Source organism: Scomber scombrus, chromosome 13 (assembly GCF_963691925.1).
Source record: "Scomber scombrus chromosome 13, fScoSco1.1, whole genome shotgun sequence".
NCBI classification, from domain to species: Eukaryota; Metazoa; Chordata; class Actinopteri; order Scombriformes; family Scombridae; genus Scomber; species Scomber scombrus.
In genome coordinates, this window is record NC_084982.1 from 592228 (window position 1) to 613652 (window position 21425).

The 21425-nt window shown below is 39.1% G+C and overlaps 1 protein-coding gene across 1 annotated transcript; it reads left to right on the forward strand.

Annotated features, from left to right (window-relative positions):
* Positions 1–6097: 6097 nt before the first annotated feature.
* lacc1 (laccase (multicopper oxidoreductase) domain containing 1) lies at positions 6098–19189 on the forward strand. Its single transcript, XM_062431937.1, has 5 exons — positions 6098–6641; positions 13547–13725; positions 14895–15060; positions 15343–15568; positions 18239–19189. Exons 1-5 carry the CDS (start codon positions 6152–6154, stop codon positions 18462–18464), a joined length of 1287 nt encoding a protein of 428 aa, XP_062287921.1. The 5' UTR covers positions 6098–6151; the 3' UTR covers positions 18465–19189.
* Positions 19190–21425: the final 2236 nt, after the last annotated feature.

The following is a 21425-nucleotide window of genomic DNA, read 5'->3' on the forward strand; positions in this document are numbered from 1 at the left end:
CCGCATAAAAGTGAGAACAAACTTGTCTTTATTGAGCCAGTTTTGTGCATAGCAGCAATGTCATGTTGAAACAGGAACACAGCAAATGCAAACTTTTGCCACAAATCACAAAGAATAACCCCAAACCAAAGGCTTTCATATGAAGTAATGTATTGTGCCATTGATCAGCATCACATGGCAAAGCACCTGTGACTGACAATGCCACTGTTGTTGCATTGAAATCATTCTGTGGTTCTAGATACTTACGGGGTATTCACTTTATTTTTGATTGTTTTGTCAGCAGTCGGGTGAAAGAGGCTTTCCTCACTTATAGATATATAATTAATTAATAAGAATTAATATTAGATATTAAAAATATCTCCTTCAAATGTGCTTTCAATGTTCAGTGATGGAGGACTGTATCCACAGTGAGTCCACACAGTCATTTAAAGTAGATGATCAGCTTCTATTGAGCTTCATCAGTGTGAGTTAATATCAAGTGATATCTGACACATTTACAGACTTTTTAGCATCAGATTCCAAGAGGGTCCAGCTGTAGCCACTTTGGTGCCCCCTGCACTACATTACCCCACCATTACTGCATCATCATCACTCGTTCACTCTACGGTAAAAATATGAACAAATATTCGACACCAGAATGATTTTTAAGACAGAAACACAGATTTGTATTTTTTAGAAATAAAATGGCTTCTCAAACAAATAAACCATGTATCAAAGAATAAATAAATTGTTAAATATGACCAACTACCTTTACTGGTTATTATATCCAAGCCACTGGCACTTGGTTATCAATAGATGAACGTACACTTTCCACAATGTCATGTGCCTGGAATATTTGAGACTGTTCTCAGGGGTTTTCAGTATGTCACTGCAATGTTTCTGGTCATTAAGTCCATTACTGATTAGTTTGTAGTTTTTTAATAAGAACAGCTTGCAGCAGAGGAGGTAAAGAGGTAAAAATAAAGAAATACATCTTGGAATATACAACCCAGCTTGTCTTGATTGTCTTTCCATTCACACATTTTCTGTCAAAGTAGTGTTGATGGGAACTTCTCCCATCCTCTCCTTTTGGAAATGTAGTCTTATTTGACCTGCTATGGCCCTCTGCTGAATGACTCTGTTCTCACCATGTCAGACAGGGCTTGTCAGTCAGAAGGATCTATAGATGTTGCCTTTATGGACTCACATAGTTCAGGAAAAGTTCCAGTTGATGGATTGTCGGCAGGCTGTAGAGGAGTAGCAGTGTATGTTCTCCTTATATATGCTTCCTTTAGGAAATATTATTCGGAAACACTCAATAAATTTTCATTGTTATGCAGATGACACTCAATTATACCTATCAATAAAGCCTAATGAAATCAACCAGTTAACTAAACTACAAACATGCATCAAGGACATAAAGGCCTGGATGACCTGTAACTTCCTGCTGTTAAACTCAGAAAAAACTGAAGTTATTGTGCTTGGCCCTAAACACCTCAGAAACACATTATCCAATGATATAACTACTCTGGATGGCATTACTTTGGCCTCCAGTACTACTGTAAGGAACCTAGGAGTTATATTTGACCAGGATCTGTCCTTTAATTGCCACATAAAACAAATTTCAAGGTCTGCCTATTTTCATCTGCGTAACATTTCAAAAATCAGACATATTCTGTCTCAAAATGATGCTGAAAAACTAATCCATGCATTTGTTACTTCTAGGCTGGATTATTGTAATTCATTATTATCAGGCTGCCCTAACAAGTCTCTAAAGACTCTCCAGCTGGTCCAGAATGCAGCTGCACGCGTTCTGACAAAAACTAGAAAGAGAGATCACATTACTCCTATTTTAGCTTCACTGCATTGGCTTCCTGTTAAATCAAGAATAGAATTTAAAATCCTTCTCCTCACTTTTAAAGCTCTTACTGGTCAGGCTCCATCATACCTTAAAGAGCTCATAGTACCTTATGTACCTACCAGAACACTGCGCTCCCAGAACGCAGGCCTACTTGTGGTACCTAGTATCTCTAAAAGTAGAATGGGAGGCAGAGCCTTCAGTTATCAGGCTCCTCTCCTGTGGAACCATCTCCCAGATTCGGTCCGGAGGGCAGACACCCTCTCTACTTTTAAGAGTAGGCTTAAAACTTTCCTTTTTGATAAAGCTTATAGTTAGCAAGCTCCTAGTTTATGCTGCTATAGGCTTAGACTGCCGGGGGACTCCTACCTCCATGATGCACTGAGCTCCTCTCTCCTCCTCTCTCTCTCTCTCTATCCATCCATCTATATCCAATAACATTCATGAACTATTAATGCATTCAGTAACCTAAACTTCTTCCCCGGAGTTGTCTGTGCTTTCTCATCTCACAGGCAATCTGGGCCTGTAGACGTCCGGATGACAGATTCCAGTCCCGGACCTTCTAGCTTCAATGTTTATTTTCAATGTGCTACTCTCTCTCTCTCCTATTCTTCCTCTCTCTCCCCTCTACCCCAACCGGTCGAGGCAGATGGCCGCCCACTTTGAGCCTGGTTCTGCCTGAGGTTTCTTCCCGTTAAAAGGGAGTTTTTTCTTGCCATTGTCGCTAAATGCTTGCTCATGTGGGAATGTTGGGTCTCTTTATAAATTAAAACTTGAAGAGTACGGTTTAGAACCTGCTCTATGTGTAAAGTGCCTTGAGATAACTTTGTTGTGATTTGGCGCTATACAAATAAAGATTGATTGATTGATTGATATGTTGTGCTTATTGTTCCTTCACCTGCAGGTAAGTCTAAACATACATACAAATAAAGTTATTATTCCTTCAGTAAGGATATAAAATGATTCATACATTACAATACATCAGGCAATAAACACAATTGAAGCATAAATGAACGGTTGACCAGTAATGTTCAATAACATCAATGAAAAAGGTCAAGAGTCCAGGTTTAAATGATTTTTAGTGATAAGTGGTTCTAGGTTTAATGTGTCCTGTCCACATCATCAATTCATATAGTTGGTTCCTGTCTAATATTGCTAATTGTTAAGTTAGCCATGTTCCCTTTAATAATACATATATACAATATATTTGATTGTATATGTATTCAAACATACAGTACTGTACATCCATACTGTTACCTACATTACCTGAGTGTATCTGGACAGTTATAGAGCAGATATTAGTTTATTACAGGGAAGCAACTGCTACAGCCTGGTGCACCAGCTGTAAGGAAGCTCAAACTTAACATCAATTATTAATACATTGTGATTTATGCATTATTAAAATAAAATTGGTTGCACCACAGAGATAAGTTACAACTTAACTAAATAATTACACACATGACCCTAGGGTAGGTGTGAATCATAAAATGTCACAGAACTCACTAATGGTAAAATGACAGTCTAATGTTACACACACAATGACATTTAATGTTAACTTTAGACAACATACCTCTATACTGGGCTTTCATTTGCTCTTCCTTTTCTCTCTGTTTTCTTCCTTGCCCACCTGAAGGCCTTTTCTTATTAAATAAAGTGTGAATATCTGCCTCTTGACATCTCGTCACAGACTTGGGCTATCATGCACATCATCCTTCTTTGTCAGTGAGCACAGTACAGGTGCAGAGCAGGGCTGATGATAAATTGGAAAGAACAGGAGTGCAAAGAGCATTTGTTAAATGTTTTATTATTTTCTTCTTTTTTTTTTTTTTACCTGGAAGCAGAAAATGAGGAAAGGCACCAGCGAATTTTGATTTATATACTTCAGACTTTATTTTATTTTTTCCTTTGAGGGCATCAATGCCCTCTGGGTGACCGCCTCTATGGCCTGTGCCTTTAGCCAACATGTGTTGTGTCAAAACCTGCTCCCCTGTCAATATGTTTGTCTTTACTTCAACATGCACCCAACCTTATCCCTAACCCCAACCTGTCTTATTCTGAGGTGCTTAACCCCAAATCAACCAGTTATCTCTGCTAAACCCGACCATAATCAGAACTGTTGAGGTGGTGCTATGGAAAAAAATTCAGGAAGGGAACAGGAGGGGAACATTATTTGAGGGAGGAACAGACTTTGACACAACACCAGCCCTGGAGGGACTTTGGCACTAAAAAGACTGCAACGTTGTAACTAGATAACTTTGTATTAGCTTAAGATACATTTTTAAATACATTTCCCTCAGAGGAAGGATTTTGTCCCCAAATCACCTTCTTTGGTGTCCTTTAGGGGTCCTGACTTTTGTTTTAACACAGACTTCAAAATTGTTAACATGTCCTTTAATTGAAACTCTTTCCATGATTCAGTACCAATCACTTAGTCACAATCCTCTTGAGTTTACATTGAATGGAGATATATTGTTTCAAAGAGTCACTGATAATGACCAACAGGAGAACTGTGTGTTACTTTGTGCTGTCAGGCAGTAAAAACATTCCTCACTACCACATTTTACTTCCCCAACTACACAATCTATCAGTCAGAAAAGTACGATCAGTAGAAATGTTCTTTTCCCCATCTATCGTGTTATTATTCAATCACCACTGACATGGTGGTAAACAAACTACCGTGGGAAATTCCTACATCATCAGGTGAGTCAGTCAGGTGACACAGACACATGCAAACAGAACATTTCCTCATTCCTTCTGACTCGCCTCAGACAGATCAGTCCAACTACAGCAGCTAGATAAAAACACATGTTGAGATGTGACGTTTAAATCTGTAAACTAGTAGTGGTTGTAGGTATTAGAAACATGTCATTTCACACTTAATACTAGTTTTCTTTTGTTTCTCTGAATATGGCAATTGCAAATGTATTCTATAATGCTAGGTTATCATGTACTATACAGACCTACTGGGCCAACTTCATATATATATAACTGTAACTTCCTGCCAGAATCAGAATCAGTTTTGCAATGTCTTAGATGGATAGATAGATAGATAGATAGATAGATAGATAGATAGATAGATAGATAGATAGATAGATAGATAGATAGATAGATAGATAGGTAGATAGATAGATAGATAGATAGATAGATAGATAGATAGATAGATAGATAGATAGATAGATAGATAGATAAACAGATAGATAGATAGATAGATAGATAGATAGATAGATAGATAGATAGATAAACAGATAGATAGATAGATAGATAGATTGATAGATAGATAGATAGATAGATAGATAGATAGATAGATAGATAGATAGATAGATAGATAGATAGATAGATAGACAGACTATACTCCAACAGTGTTACAGCATTATATCAATGACGTAGTGAAGCACAGTAGTTGAGTAACTGTAGTGAGTTACCTTCTACCAAATGCGCATTTACTCTACAGTGATATATGAGGTACTTTTTTTTATTCCTGCATGTTGTCTTTTAGATGCTTTATAATAAGGTTGCAAAACACATGCTTGAGTAATGCTAACCAAATGTATTGTGATGATTTTATGAATTAATAGGATACCTTCCTGTTGCTCACCATTAAGAAATGATTAGTTCATCATGACTTAATATCATTAGTTAATGCTTAATGGAACATCATTTAATGAATACTGATTTCCATTTACTTTGCACATTCATTTATATGCCACCAAATGAGTTAGATTTGAGAGAAGAGCATTACAGATCATTTCTCTGAAGAAATATCAATCAATGTTTTAACCAAATGAGCTGGTCAGATGCCAACATTAATTAATGCATTAAGTCATCATTATTACATCATGCATTACTTGTGTTTTGTGACCTTATTAGAGAGTCTTGCAGGATTTTCTATAATATATTCTCTGTCAGACGCATGCTGGTGGTTTTGTCTCGCATTGTTACAGCATGTTCACTTTGCAGGAAATGTTCAGAAACTCAGTTAGACCTCAGTGGGTCTTTAGGTTTTTGCAGCAGTCAGCACTTTCCCATGAGAGGGGTTTCCAGTGTGGGCGGGGCCAGGCTGCGGAAACACAAAGCAGGAAGTAAGAGTCCGCTGTAGTTTCGGAGTTTTTTTTGTTTTTTTTTGACAAACATGTTCCAGTCTGCTGTATAGAAACGCAGGGCATGTGAGTGAGGCTGGATCACTGAATGAAACTCCACGCTGCGTGCTGAACAGGACAAAGTTAGTCTGTGTGTGTGTGTGTGTGTGTGTGTGTGTGTGTGTGTGTGTGTGTGTGTGTGTGTGTGTGTGTGTGTGTGTGTGTGTGTGTGTGTGTGATGTCAGAAGCCGTGCTGTTGGATCTCATTCACGGCTTCTGTCCAACATGCTGCGCGTCCCTGCTGGAGGAACGCGCAGCAGAGCCGCGTGTGTTCCTGCTGTGTGGACATGATCATCAGAACAACAACAGCTTTACTGACGCGTCTGTGCTCTCGGGCAGCAGCGTGCAGGTGCTGGACTCCAGCTCCACCGCGGAGTGTTTGTACCGGTTCAAGCAGATTGTGGACGGGCTGAACCTGAGCTTGGTCACGGTCCTCACGTCCCCGCAGGGCAGACAGGTGCTAAGTTTGTACCAGGACCTGCTTTTTACAGCCGTGTACACTTTTGACTACACAGTGAAGTCAGTTGACAGCACCTGTCCGAGCTGCAGAAGCCTAGCCCACAGAGATCTACCTGGTGAAAGAGTCCATGAAGAAGTGTGTGCGTTCCTGCAGCAGCTGCCTGCTCTACAGGGTGACGTCAGGACTCTGGCGTCATCACTGATTCCAGGTGGGTTTAAAGGTCCAGTGTGTGGGATTTAGTGGAAGCATTCAAATTCAAATTCAAAATTCAAAATTACTTTATTTATCCCCGAAAGGAAATTCAATTAGTCTGTTAGCTCTTCTGTAAATTATTGAAGAATTAAACAGCCTGATGGCTGTAGGAGCGAACCCAGATAGCAAAGAGTCATTGAAACAATGTTAAATCAACATTATTTTGTCAACGTTAAGTCATTGAAACAACGTTGAACTCTGATGTTGATTCAACATCATTTTGAACCCAAAATTAATATTGAAACAACGTTGATTTTCTAACTAAAGATCAACGGAATTTCAATGGTATTTCAACTAACACAAATGTTGAAACAATGTTGAAATTTCAACCTAACTATAGATCAACGTGCTTTCAATGATATTTCAATATTAAATATAATAATATTAAACCACAATTACTAAATATGCCTATATAAAAATAGGCTAATAATACAAATTCTGCTTTATCTACAGTCAGGGTGTTATAGACATAGGCCTAAATATGATAGGCCTTATTAAACAGGTTTTTATCTAATAGCAAATTACAAATCCACACAAAATATTTTTTTAAACAAACATTCATTTATTTAATCAATAAATTTCACCAAATTTCAAAGCTTTTAAGGGCGTCCAATCCCTCCTGGCTGGTCTAGGGTGTAATGCAGCCATTTCTGATCTGCCTGAGAAAAGGCAAATTCGTTTGCAGTCCCCATTTGTAGTGTCAGGGCGTCTAAAACAGAAAACACAAGCAAAACACAAACTGTCAGTTAAATAGCTATTACATGCTATTGTGCAAGTGTGCAGATTAAAATATTAAAAAGGAACACAAATATGGCATAACATACTTGCTTACTTGATAAATGATGAGGATCAATGAACTGTAAAAAGGACAAAAAGAGGTTAAGTAAACAGCAATTTAACTCACAACCAACCACAGTCCTGATAACATTACAGCAAAGATAAGAGTGTTTCTGTAACCATAGAAACACACAGTGTGTATATGTCAGAGTGGATTTGGTGTGACTGAATCTGCTGTTACAGTGCATCTATTGTGACTTTATCTTTATCTTATAATATTCAATAAGTAAATGCTCACATCAGAAGAAAAGTTAACGTATCTTTTGTAATGGCTCTGTAATTAATAAAATGGCTGCAAATTGGTCATATTGCTTTTAAATTGATCGAAAATATGGGCTGTATGTATCCTCGACCGCTGATCCTAGATAACATTGTCCTCATCTACAGTTAACAAGGCAGGCTATCTTAGAGAGCTAATGCTAACGCTAACGCTAATGCTAATGATAACGCTAACGCTAACGCTAATGCTAATGATAACGCTAATGATAACGCTAATGCAGGGCTCTCAAGTTTTGAAGTGAGTTCAGAGTGAGATTTTACCAGCGGCAGCGGGGATTTGGTTGAGCTGGGGATGGATGTCTGACAAATGACGCATAACGCATAAATTCATTCAAACAAAACTATTTATTGACTTCAGATTAAACTTTGTGAGCATTTTACTGCGTGTGTGTGTGTGTGTGTGTGTGTGTTACAGGGATGTCACGGTTATAAATCTTCTTGGCACAATTATTGTCAAAGAAATAATCACGGTGTTAAGATTATCACAATTATTATGCAGTAATTAATTTCACAACAGTATGAATACGTAAAATCAAATATAGTCAAAATATAATTACATTACTCCTTGTATATATTATCTAATATGACCAATTCTTAATCCCCAGGGGAAATGTTTGAAATATTCAGATCATAAATTGTCATGTATACCAAATGTTTGCATTTATTTTAATCGTATTTTGTTTTGCTTTTTTTTTTTATTAATAAATGACACGTTAACATTTAAATTCCCACCAATTCAATGCTACGTTAGTTAAATGGACCAGTATCTGTGCATTTACCTTTATTTTTGCACACATCTGCCGATATGGTTCCAACATCATCTTTTTGTGAAAGTAACAGTATTTAAGAATCTTTACGATTAATTAATTGTGACGTTTAATACCACAATTAATTGTGAAGACAAGTAATCGTGACATCTCTAGTGTGTTATTTTAGTGCATGTGTGCGTGTGTGTGTTGTTTATTGTATGTGTTTGTGGCTTTCTTTGAGGCCTTCAGGACGGGGGTTGGTGGCTCCCACTTGAAACATTGTGGTTCCACACCAGCCATTTTTACTGTCATGACTGATGACAGAGTGCCATCAAGTGCCAGACTGTTTCAAATGCAAAAATTACTACTATGCATTGTCTGGATAAAATACAATGAAATATTTGTCTCACACACACACACACACACAAACACACACACACACACACACACACCAGAGATGGAAATTAACTTTTTTGTAAATTTAAAAATCTACCTTCCACTACCAGCCACTTTTATACTCAAGGATTGATGTGTGCATAACAACCTAGAAACTTTTTTTTGTGCAAGACATGAACATAGTATTCCCCCATCAGTACTTGTTACCATAACGTTAGCTCATTTACATTATTATGCCATACCAATAAGGCTAGGGGGGATCTTAATCTTGCCTTGACTTTAGTTCATGTAAACTCCGACAAAAAAAATAGCTCCTCCTGCCTACCTTTCTTCTTGCACCTGAAAAATACTTTTTACTGGATCTAAATAGATTTGTAGAACCCAGATCTGACTGGAATAAATTAACCTAATCTGCTGCTAGCTGCTAACTACTAGGCTAACTTCCATCCCTGACACACACACACACACACACACACACACACACACACACACACACACACACACACACACACACACACACACACACACACACACACACACACACGCTCCCACTGCTCTGCCTGGACAAAATATTCATAGACAGTATAAAAGAGACTATTCCACAGCAACAAATAAATGATGACGTGACTTACTGTAATCATTTGGGTCTTTCTGTCCTTATGAAACCACCTGCTTCATTTCGGCGAATGTCTGGATGTGTTTAGTCCGTCTCTCTTTTTTTTTTTTTTTACCGCGGAATATCAAAATACAGCAGTGCTACTTTCTGATTGGCTGTTCTGTAGATATAGATTTATTTGATTGGCTTGCGCGTGGCACGCGCACGCAGCTTCTGATCTCTCGGGGGAGGGGGAGCTTGGTTCCTACCTGTTGTTAAAGCGGTGCGGGTGCAACTTGGTGGACGTCACCGTGGTAATTTAAATGCGTGAGAAATGCAATGTGTGAGCGTGTGAACTGGTGGGAATGCGTGTGTCACACGCCAAATGCGTGAGACTTGAGAGCCCTGCTAATGCTAAGGTTATGCATACACTTCATCAATATTTTAACATTCTGTTTATTTTTAGCTAACAGTACCACGAAATAAACCGGTACACAAATGCTTGCTTTATAACTTCTGAGTGTTTATGAAGCGCTTGAATGAACTTGCTGTGGTGCTGCAACAAGTGTGTATTATTCATTTATAAATTAATCGTAGAAGTTCTGACAGCACTCGACTGACTGCATATGCTGCACTATGTAAATAAACTATAATGTTACACGTTTACGAACATCAATTGGGTACAATTCAGCATTCAAACATTAGATAAATGTAGATAAATGTATGCTTACCTGATATGGATTCAGAAATTAGATGTGCGGAGTGCAGAAACGTTGGTCTAACACACGACGGTCTCCCGGTCAACTATAAATCAATGACTTTTCAATCATCTTTCCCGGTCAACTATAAATCAATGACTTTTCAATCATCTTTCCCGGTCAACTATAAATCAATGACTTTTCAATCATATTTCCAGGTCAACTATAAATCAATGACTTTTCAATCATCTTTCCCGGTCAACTATAAATTGATGGTTTTTCAACAACATGTAATTTCCCGGTCAACTCTAAATCAATGACTTTTCAACATCAGTATCATCACATTGTCAACCAGGAATCGATGCTCAATCAATTATAACCATAACTGTAAATCAATGTTATTTCAATGTCGCTGTTATCAACGTTGGGTTTCATCGCTATTGTAACAGTGATTCAACATTGATTTAGCATTGATATTTCAATATCAACCATTCTGATGATTCAGATGGAAAATCAACATTGTTTCAATGACTCTTTGCTATCTGGGAAGGATCTTTTAAATCTCTCTGTTCTGCAACGGAGAGAGAGGAGCTGTCCACTGCTGTTTTTTTGGTCCATAAAGGTGTTGTGTAGCGGATGATCCGGGTATTTCAAGATTAGAAGAGCAGGATAGGACGTCACTGACACAAATGACTTTCTATTATGAATTTTTGATCCATTTTATATTTCCTTGAGTCGAGAAAAGTGATTTTATCATCTGTGACGTCATCAGAGTGTTAACTCATGGGCAGGTGGTGGAAACTCACTGGGCCAGCGGTGGAAACTCACTGGGCCACTTAACACGGAAGCAAACCCAGAGGCTAGAAATGTTAGTGTATGCCAGGCGTGGAGTCCCGGTCCTCTGAAATGATGCCAACGCAGAAGTAACTTAGAACTGCATTCTATCAAAAGGCCACCAGGGGGCGACCGTTTTGGTGTCAAAAGGACTTCCGTCTCTATACAAGTCAATGGAGAATTCACCAACTTCTCACTTGATTTCTAACCTCAGTAAACGTTTTCAAAATGTGTTTATGGTCTCAATCGCTAGTTTAAAGCCTTCTTCAATGCAGTATGAGTCCCTGATTTTATATGTGACGATAAAGCAGGGTATGCTTTAGGGCGTGGCTACGTGGTGATTGACAGGTTGATTGGTTCACAGGTTCAGGAGGGCGCCTCATGCTCCTCCTGATGCCCATATAAGTAGAATCCATGTTTTTATTTTTCCCAGCATGCACCTGAAATTTTCAAGATGGTGCTGCCCAGATCTGAAACTATTGGCTTCCGAGCAGCAGTGTACAAACCAATGGGTGATGTCACGGATGTTACGTCCATTTCTTCTATACAGTCTATGGTGTATGCACCAGCCAAGCAATTCTTATTGGACTGAACGTGCGCCACGTTTGGTCCGGTATCCAGCTCTCGTAATACATTCATGGCTCGTTCCCTGTGTAGATATAAAGGGCTCAGTCTAATATTAGAAAAACACAAAGATTCTTATTTTCAGGGGATTATACAACAGGTCTGTTGGAACACATTGTTGTTCCCCAATTGTTGAGCTCTAGTGGATGGAACAGACAACAGCCACATGCTAATAGTGGTATTGGCAATGCATAAGCCAGTGTATACAGTGTGTGGTACATACTGTTAATAATAGACTAAATTTGAGCATGAAAAATAATGTGAATAATAAGGTTTGAAATTTGAATTGGATTATAGAGGTAGATTGACAGCACTATTATACACTAATTAAAATACACTCATTGATATTTTATTCCATTTAGCCAAGTCCATTCCACTAGATTTCACACACTGTACCTTTAATGAAAAGACACACTATTTATACAGCTTCCTTACCACCAACATTGATTATTTGGCTCATGAAGCCTAGCAGACATTTTTATTTCATGAACTTTGAGTCATAAATCAGAACAAGTAATGAACAGTATTTGACAGGGTGGTGCTGTAAAAGTGCAATTATGCTCAGTCAGCTCACACCTTTATAAGCAGTGTCAGAAGTATTCAGATCCTTTACTGCAGTAAAAATGCAAATACAGCAATGTACAAATAATAATTAAAGTATTACAGTAAAAGTACTGCAGTATTATGAGTGATGTAGTATGCAGTATTACAGTAAAAGTACTGCAGTATTATGAGTGATGTAGTATGCAGTATTACAGTAAAAGTACTGCAGTATTATGAGTGATGTAGTATGCAGTATTACAGTAAAAGTACTGCAGTATTTTAAAAGCTTGTTATATTATCCATTGTGTCAAATCTTCATTTGAAAAGTAACTAAAGCTGTCAAATAAATGTAGTGGAGTACAATATTTCCCTCTGAGATGTAGAAAGTAGCATCACATGGAAATACTTGAGTTAAGTACAATTACCTCTAAAATGTACTTAAATAGAATACTTGAGTAAATGTATGAATACACGTTAAATACGTCTGTTACAACCCAGCTCGTTAAATGAAGGAAGTAACATAAAAACCAGATGTTAAGGTTTAAAAGAAAATCATTTATTAACCAAGGGTAACTCACACCCCTACACAGAGGGAAGTTTACAGAAACAAATACAAGGGCCGATTGATGCTGCTCAAACAAACAAAAGAATATAACCAAGAGGACTCCTAAAACAGAGCTAACAAATCTGTCTAACGTAATAAGAGTAAAAGAGGAACAAAACCTACCTAAACCTCTAGTAAAGATTCATCAAAAAAGATGAGCAGCACCCCTACTCCTAGTGGAACTAACACAAAGAAACAATTGATGTGTGTGTCAACAATAACTAAACCTGACCCATATTCAAACAATTCCCAGCAAAAAACACAGTATAGTGCAGCAGTAAGGCGAGGCAGACAGGCCACAAAGATCCAGCCGCCCTGAGTGAAAGGCTGCAGATCTTTTAAAAGGTCGGACTCTGATTGATGGATGGGGATTGGAGCACACCGAAGGAAGCCGCACCAATCAGGAACCAAGGATGGAGCTGGAGCCAGGGCCGGAGGCTGGCTAGGCAGGAGAGGAGGGCTCCAAACAAAAGGAAGAGAGAGAACACATACACACACCATACACACACATGCAGGGCCGTAACAACGTCTATGTTCAAATTTCTGATGAGCAAGTTACCATGAAATTGCCAGTTTTGAAAATGAATGTAAAGAAAACCAGAAATCACTTGCTGATAATTTCTCTCTCTCTCTCTCTCTCTCTCTCTCTCTCTCTCTCTCTCTCTCTCTCTCTCTCTCTCTCTCTCTCTCTCTCTCTCTCAGACTGTTTCGGTCATGGCTTCAGTACTCGTACAGGTGGAGTGTCCTACATTCCCACCCTGTCCTCCTTGAATCTGTTCAGCAGCAGCAGGAGGAGAGAGTCCGGGGCTGTGGTGCAGGAAAACAGACGTCGACTGGCCCTCCATGCTGGTTTTCACCCTCAACCACTTCACTTTGTCAAGGTACAGAACTGTCTTCACATGAGTTATCCTGCACAACACGAAATCAAACTGCAGCAGGGTCAAACTACATGGTACAGTACAGCACTGCTGCTTCACACGCTGCATACATCCATCTGAGTCAGTTGATTCTTCCTCTACTGTTATTTTTTCATTATACAGTGCATGCAGAAAGTATTTAGACCCCTTCACTTTTTTCATGTTTTGTTATGTTGCATTATATACTAAAAACATGTCATCTCATTAAACCAAAGTAAAAACTGAAATATCACATAGATTTTTGACCTTTAGTCAGTACTTAGTAGGGATGCACTGTATTGTTTACATTGTTTAGTTTCAGTTTGTTTATTGATGCGGATATATGCACATATTTGTATCCACCTTGCAGAGGATTCTATTAGTCATGTGATCATAGAAGTATGATCAAGAAAGACAATATATGAAGGAAGAACACAAGAAGATTGGAGTTCAGTAACTCACCATTTAAACTTTAATGAAGCTGCCAAGTGTGTTGAGTAGCATAGTTTTCTTTGAGTTTATTAAACAGACAGGATTAATGGGGTGAGAGGTTAGAGGAGGCTAGCTGGCTATGCTTCCCTAAGCTAACGCTCTGCAGGCCTCCCAGCTAGTCCCAGCTCTCCATGTGGATCCATATCAAAATGATCAGGCATCCCCAGTACTTAGTTGAAGCTTCTTTGGCAGCGATTACAGCCTCAAGTCTTCTTACAGTAGGTATGACGCAACAAGCTTTTGTAAAACCCACAAAAGTTCAAAATTGTCCAACCAGTGTGTGAGGAAGTGGGCAAAAGACAATAGACTGTAGCTCTTTGTAAGAAAATACAATATTTTATAAATTATAATAAATAAAAAAAGCTTAAAACCAGACCAAAGCCAAGGGAGTCAAGAGTGAGTTGGTAGAGGAGACTAAGGTGTGTGTGGATAGGTGCGCTCAGCTTGTCATCCTGGCGTGTAATAGAGCCAAAGAGCCTTACTAAATGTTACTAAATGACAGAATTGAGCTGATTAAAACCCTAACCCTAACCCATGAAAATGTTGCTTTCCATATGTTTTGAAACATGGTCAGGAGCTTTTGTCTTGTTAATCCTGTAAGGACTTTGCAGCTCAGAGCCTCCTGCACTAACCTCTTTAATGTGTTTGCTTGTTTGTTGCAGGTGAACCACGCCAGTGATGTCTGGGTTATGGGAAAAGCCGAGCCAGAGAGCTATGATGCGATTGTAACCAATCGGAGTGAAGTGGTTTTAGCAGCTCCAGGGGCAGACTGCATGCCAGTCCTGTTTGCTGATCCGGTGTCAATGGTCATCGGAGCGGCTCACGCAGGTAGATGTTTCATTCATTTATTTTCATAAAGCGTGATCCTGTGTTTTGAAATGAGATGACAGTTAAGCCTGTGGGCATACTGATTACCAGTAATAAAAGGATGAAAAAACGAATGCATTTTAATTGTGAGAAAGAATATTTTATTTCAAAATGAAGAATATTATTATTTCATACTGTATGTGAAATCAAACATAGATGTAATGTTGCAGAATTCAGCCTCCATGCTCCCTTGTAGTACATTTATTTATCCTGACAAACTGCTTGTTTTCTACTTGCCTTCAGGCTGGAAAGGAACCCTGATGGGGGTTGCTACGGCAACGGTAGAGGCCATGGTGACAGAGTTTGGTTGCCAGGTGAGCAACATCATTGTGGCCATTGGACCATCAGTGGGGGCTTGTTGTTTCACTCTGGGGAGAGAGCAGGCACTCGACTTCCATCGCATCCATCCAGACTGTGTTCCTGATCCACAGTCAGCCAGACCACATGTAAACATCCGCCTCGCCAACAGGTACAGCTGAGCACAATAAAATATTATATATAATATTATTTATAGTCAGGTTTTACCTAATATTTAATATTGAAATGTGAAAAAAAACTGCCATTCCTATACAACACTTTCTATCCAGACTGAAATATCTCAACAACTATTGGATGAAATTTAGTACAAATGACTCGTAATGTATCCGATGGTCCTCTGAGTTTCTATTTCCACTCATCCAACACTCAGGGCTGGGTGTTGAACCTCAGTATCTTTCAAAACAGGTCTTTAGCACCAAATATCAAAAACTACCCACAAGTGCTGCTACTAAAATAATTGTCATTATCAATTCATCTGAGTTTATTCTCCATTAATCATTTTGTCTATAAAATATCAGAAAATACTTGAGAGACAGATAATCCTGTCACAGTTTCCAAGAACCAAAGGCGATGTATTAACATTGCTTGTTTTTCAAACCAACAGACCCAGAGATATATCATTTAATGAAGCATAGCGTTAGTTCATGCAGGACAGGGAAGTCATATGGCCCAGCTGTAATCAGCTGACAGCCACTGATTGAATCAGCACACCTTATCAGTCACATACCAATCACAGCCATTCTCACAGCAAGGATATCCCTTTAAATATGACTCCCACCTACGTTGATCTAGCTTCACCATTGCTCACACTGTTGCTGGCAAAGCTTGCCTCCACCTTTCTGGTTCAGGGTCCCATCATGGCTCTAGAGTCAATCTGCAATTCATGTCTTGCTTTCCGAGGGGGTTTTGCATTGCGCTCCCTGTTTTTAGCTCAGCATGCTGCTGGCTAATCCAGGGAGCATCTTAGAGTGGAACCTTCAACAGAAACTGTAATAAATGGTTTAATCTATGACGAGAGTGTTCCTGACTGAACTATCATATATGATAAAGAAGAACATCACATAAAAGGTGGAATGAGAGAATATTTGGCATTTTTGTTGGAAAATGACTAAAACAATCAATTGAAACAGTTGTAGATTTTTTTGACTGTTGATGGACTAATGAATGAATCTACTCATTTCAGTTCTGCTGTTAAGTATTGAAAGTTAGCATTGAGTGCTTAAACAGGTAGTTATTCTAGATAGTTCAAAACATTAAATGTAGTTTGACTTTTCTCTCAGACATTTATGATCAGATAAAAAACATTCTCATCTTTGGAGTAAATATAAGGCTACAGCCAGCATCTGGTTAGCTTAGCATGTGTTCTATAAATGAATGATTAAATGGAAGTGTGGTCTAATCAATCACTTTAAAACATATAGAATGAAAGGAAAACTTCAAAAAGGACAAACCAAGCTGGCACCCCGAACTGAAATACAAATGATTTAATTTACTTTTTAATGTTTGTCACTTTCACTAAGGTTGTGAAACTGAATTAGCTTACTTAAGGGTTGCATTGTTTATTACAACAAACAATACAAAATGAGATTAAAACATTGTATCTGTTCATGTCTACAAATTACAATGTTATACCACTAAATAGTTCTCCCAATTACGTTTCATTGGCAAATACAATCACCACCTGGATTATGTTTACAGGCAACAGTTTTTGAACAAATAAAGGTCTACATATATAGCACACTGAAGTCAGTACTGAGAGAGCTACTGTAGAGAGAATGAATGAGCTGTATCAGTGGCTGAAGTAACCTTGGAACATCTGGCCCAGGTTCCAATCAGTCAATTGCAGAGCGAGGAGAGACACAGGTTAGTAACAGATCACACCATCCCCCTACCCCAATTAAGACAGGGTTCTAACAGGATCACTGCAAAACTAATTATGTAACAACACCACAATTAATCAAAAAAACAAAAAACAATCCCTCACTGTAATTAACCCACTGTGGCTGACTAACCAACCCCATTTGGAACGAAGAGCTTGAGCAGCAGCTGGAGGATTTAGCAGCCGGTGACAGATCCTATCTAGCAGAGCTAGATGAAAGCAGAGTGTGGACAGGTGTTGGACATGGCACTGAACCAGCTAACAAACTGCCCAGATTGCACAAAGACTCACAAACAACCCAAAGGAGAGAAGCTACTACAGCCTAACAGGGAAATCTCTGTGAATGGCATATCAGGAGGGTAACTCTTAACTGAACTGCAGATGACAATAAAACACCAGGTCAGAAACCATTGCTTCCTGCAAAAAACACATGATGTATCTCCCAAAAAGCAAAGACCCAAAACAGCCGTGGTGACAAACACGCAGCCTAAAAGCGAGCATGGACCAAATCACCTCATCAGCTGCACAACCACACCATGGCCTCTACCGCTACCTGAGGCACAAAACAAACTAACCCTAATGGATAAACCCCCTTTTGTTATGACCTGGACACACCAAAAAGATATTTCATTCAAACTAAATTAAGCCAAATATGTAAAGGGTGTGGAAATCAGTAATTAATAGTGTGTGAGTGTGTGTGTGTGTGTGTGTGTGTGTGTGTGTGTGTGTGTGTGTGTGTGTTGTGTAGGTGCATAAAAGCAAAACACTAAACTAAAGTAACATAACCAAACCAAATGGGTGCCTGTGGGGGAGAGTAAGAGCTGCAGCAGTGGCTTAGGTTACAGGCTAATTGTGTACTGTAATGTTTTTTTTTATACAGCAATAAAGTTACATTGTCTTCTGTGTTGCTCATTAAATCAAACATTTCATTTCCCACAACAGAATTCTCCTGGAACAAGGTGGGATCCTGCCTGAGCACATCCATGACGACATGATGACAGACAGGTTTTGTGTGACGCCCTGCACCTCTTGTCACCCCGAGGCCTTCTTCTCCCACGTCAGAGACGGGATCAACTTCGGCACCCAGGTGGGCTTCCTGTGGATCAAGAAAAACTGGAAAACAGAGCCAACCCTCAGCAGACAAGATGGTGTGGAACTGACAGAATGAGCGGTCGTCACAGATATCATCTATCTGTGTTTTTGGGACTTTATCCTTATCCTCCTTCATTTAATGAATAGGTCAAAATGCCTGAAAACAGCAAATCAACAGAGAAAATAAATCCCTTTTACATTTTATATATATATAATATACATATTCATAGTCAAATATTGAATATAGCCTCTCCTGATGAATAATGACTGCTAAATCTGTACTCTTTGTTGCTCAATTAGTATTTTGTGTTCTACTGTTTCAAAGCATATTAATTTGAATGTAAAATCAATCTTACCTGCACTGTTAAAAGTTCCAGCTGAGTGGATTTTTTTTAACAAGTGCAATTAAGATCAGCAGCTGTTGTCAATGTGACTTTAATAAGTTGTCAAGTTGCAGGCAGGAGCCCAAGCGATGGCTGCTGTCGCTTTATCAGACTAATGATAAGCTATGTGGTCGAGTGCTTGAATGTTTCTCTTGAAAAAGGGATCACAATCTCAACTACCTGATTAAATAAAGTTTTAAAAAATGATGATGTACATAAAGCATGTGCCTCAGTCCACTCATGCTTCCACTGAAGAGCTGAAAACATCAGATCTGTGTGGAGCGATGAGGGGACTGTTTAATGGCAGTAACTGGAGAATTACAGTCACCATCTGTTAATGATGCCGTTTACTTGACCAAAATGTAACTATTTCATAAATTCACTACAATTGTTGACATCAAACAGGAGTCCATTCCTTTGTTTTGAGATTGAGGACCGTCTCACCAGCTATGTGGGAGGCTGGCAGGCTGGTGAAGAAGCAGAACTTTATTGGTACACATTCCCTGCATTGATTGGTGCTCTGCAGATAGAACCTCAAAGAACCAAGCCAGACAATGACTTTAGAGATACAAACCATTTCTTGTGTTCATATTTTAGGGACATTAATGAATAAATGTACAGTCAAATTCACATAAAATGTTGATAACTCATAGAATATGGTCATGTAAACCGTATGCTATAATATACATCAATCAGCCATGACAATAAATCCAGCTGCCTAACATTGTTTAGGTCCCCCTTGTGCCACCAAAACGGCTCTGACCCAATGAAGGATGGATGCCACAGGACCTCTGAAGGTGTCCTCTGGTTTCTGGCACAAAGATGTTAGCAGCAGGAACTTTAAGTCCTATAAGTTGTAATGGGTTGAACTTGATTTTCCAGTACATCCCACAAATACTCTGAACAAAGAGTTTGGAGGCTAAGTAAATACCTTGAACTCCTTGTCAATGGGATTCAATTTCAATTTTATTCATATAGCGCCAAATCACAACATGGCACTTTTCCCATGGAGCAGGTCTAGACTGTACTCTGTAATTTAAAGAGACCCAACAGAGACGGCAGCAAGGGAAAAACTCCCCTTTAACGGGAAGAAACATCAAGCAGAACCGAACTCTAGGTGGGCGACCATCTGCCTCAACCGGTTGGGTTGAGAGAGAAAGAGAGAGAGAATGTGTGAGAGAGAGGAGTTCCTCCCACACTGTGGCAGGGCACATTATCTTGCTGAAAGAGTCCTGCCATCAGGCAATACCACTGCCATGAAGTGGTGTACCTGGTCTGCAACAATGTGTAGGGAGGTGGTACGTGTCAAAGTAACATCCACATGTTGCCAGGACCCAAGGTTTCCCAACAGAACATGACCAGAACATCACACTATAGCCACGGGCTTGCCTTCTTCCCATACTGCAGCCTTGTGCCATTTCTTCCCCAGGTAAATGATGCACATGCACCAAATCATCCACACAGACCAGGCCCCTTCTTCCATTGCTCCGTGGTTGAGTTCTGATGCTCATGTGCCCATTGTAGGCTTTCTGTGGTGGGCAGTGTTCAGCTTGGGCACTCTGACTGGTCCACAGCTATGCAGCCCACACACAGCAAGCTGCAATCTACTGACACCTGTCTGTCATAGCCAGCATGAACTTTTTCAGCAGTTTGTGTTACAATAGTTCTTCTGTGGGATTGCACCAGATGGGCTTGCCTTTGCTCCCCACTTGGATCAATGAGCCTTGAGCACCCATCACTCTTTCGCAAGTTCGCAGGTTCTCCTTCCTTGGACCACATTTGGTAGGTACTGACCCCTGTAAACCAGGAAGACCCCACAACACTTGTTGTTTTGGAGATGCTTTGACCGAGTCTTCTAATCAATAATTCACTTTGCCTGTCAGTGGTTTTAATGTTGGGAATGATTGGTGTGTACATTTTTATAGAAAATATTCAAACGTATCAATAAATGTAAAGTCTCAGAACATGAGCTGTAGAAATATTCACATTTGGTTTAATATATTTATGTAATATATGATTTTAATACATGTGTGACTTGTGTTAGTTATAAATAAGACAAACAGATGGTATACAGACAGAATTTATTTTGATAGACAAATGTCTCAGAATTGTGTTGATTTGTCTTTAAAAAGCAGCCCTTTATTTAAAACATAAATCCATACATAAAAACAACAATGCAAAGTGTTTCATAGACGGGACGATGTCTATGTTCCTGAACAGCCTTGGCACTGCAGAACAGGAACAGGAATCCCTTGAATATTTGTCCAAAGAAATATCTTCAGTGTGCATGAACTGAATTCCACCAATGTTGACTTTTCAGATTTTATTTCAAACAAAATCCTCCAATCAGATTTCCTTCATTGTGTGCAACCTCAGTCATCATATTAAACATGTAAATAACCAATCTAATGAAAACACAATGTCCTACGCTTGAAAATGCCCTTTAAAACAATCAAAACTGAAGTGAGATGAAAGTACCTGTTCTCTACCTCAGTATGATGCAGTGACACAAAGCTCTACAGTACATGAATCATAACAGTGATGTAATACAAATGAACCAGCAGGGAATGTAGCTTCTGACATCCACCTTCCACATTACTGACAAACAGAAACATTTAAACAGAAACATCTTACAGAACATGGACACACATAAA

Excerpts from the sequence above, each read along its gene's own strand:
- lacc1 (XM_062431937.1), top strand. The coding sequence starts at position 6,152 with ATGTCAGAAGCCGTGCTGTTGGATCTCATTCACGGCTTCTGTCCAACA. Across the intron at positions 6,642-13,546 it reads GGCGTCATCACTGATTCCAG|ACTGTTTCGGTCATGGCTTC; the intron begins GTGGGTTTAAAG and ends TCTCTCTCTCAG. Across the intron at positions 15,569-18,238 it reads AACATCCGCCTCGCCAACAG|AATTCTCCTGGAACAAGGTG; the intron begins GTACAGCTGAGC and ends TTCCCACAACAG.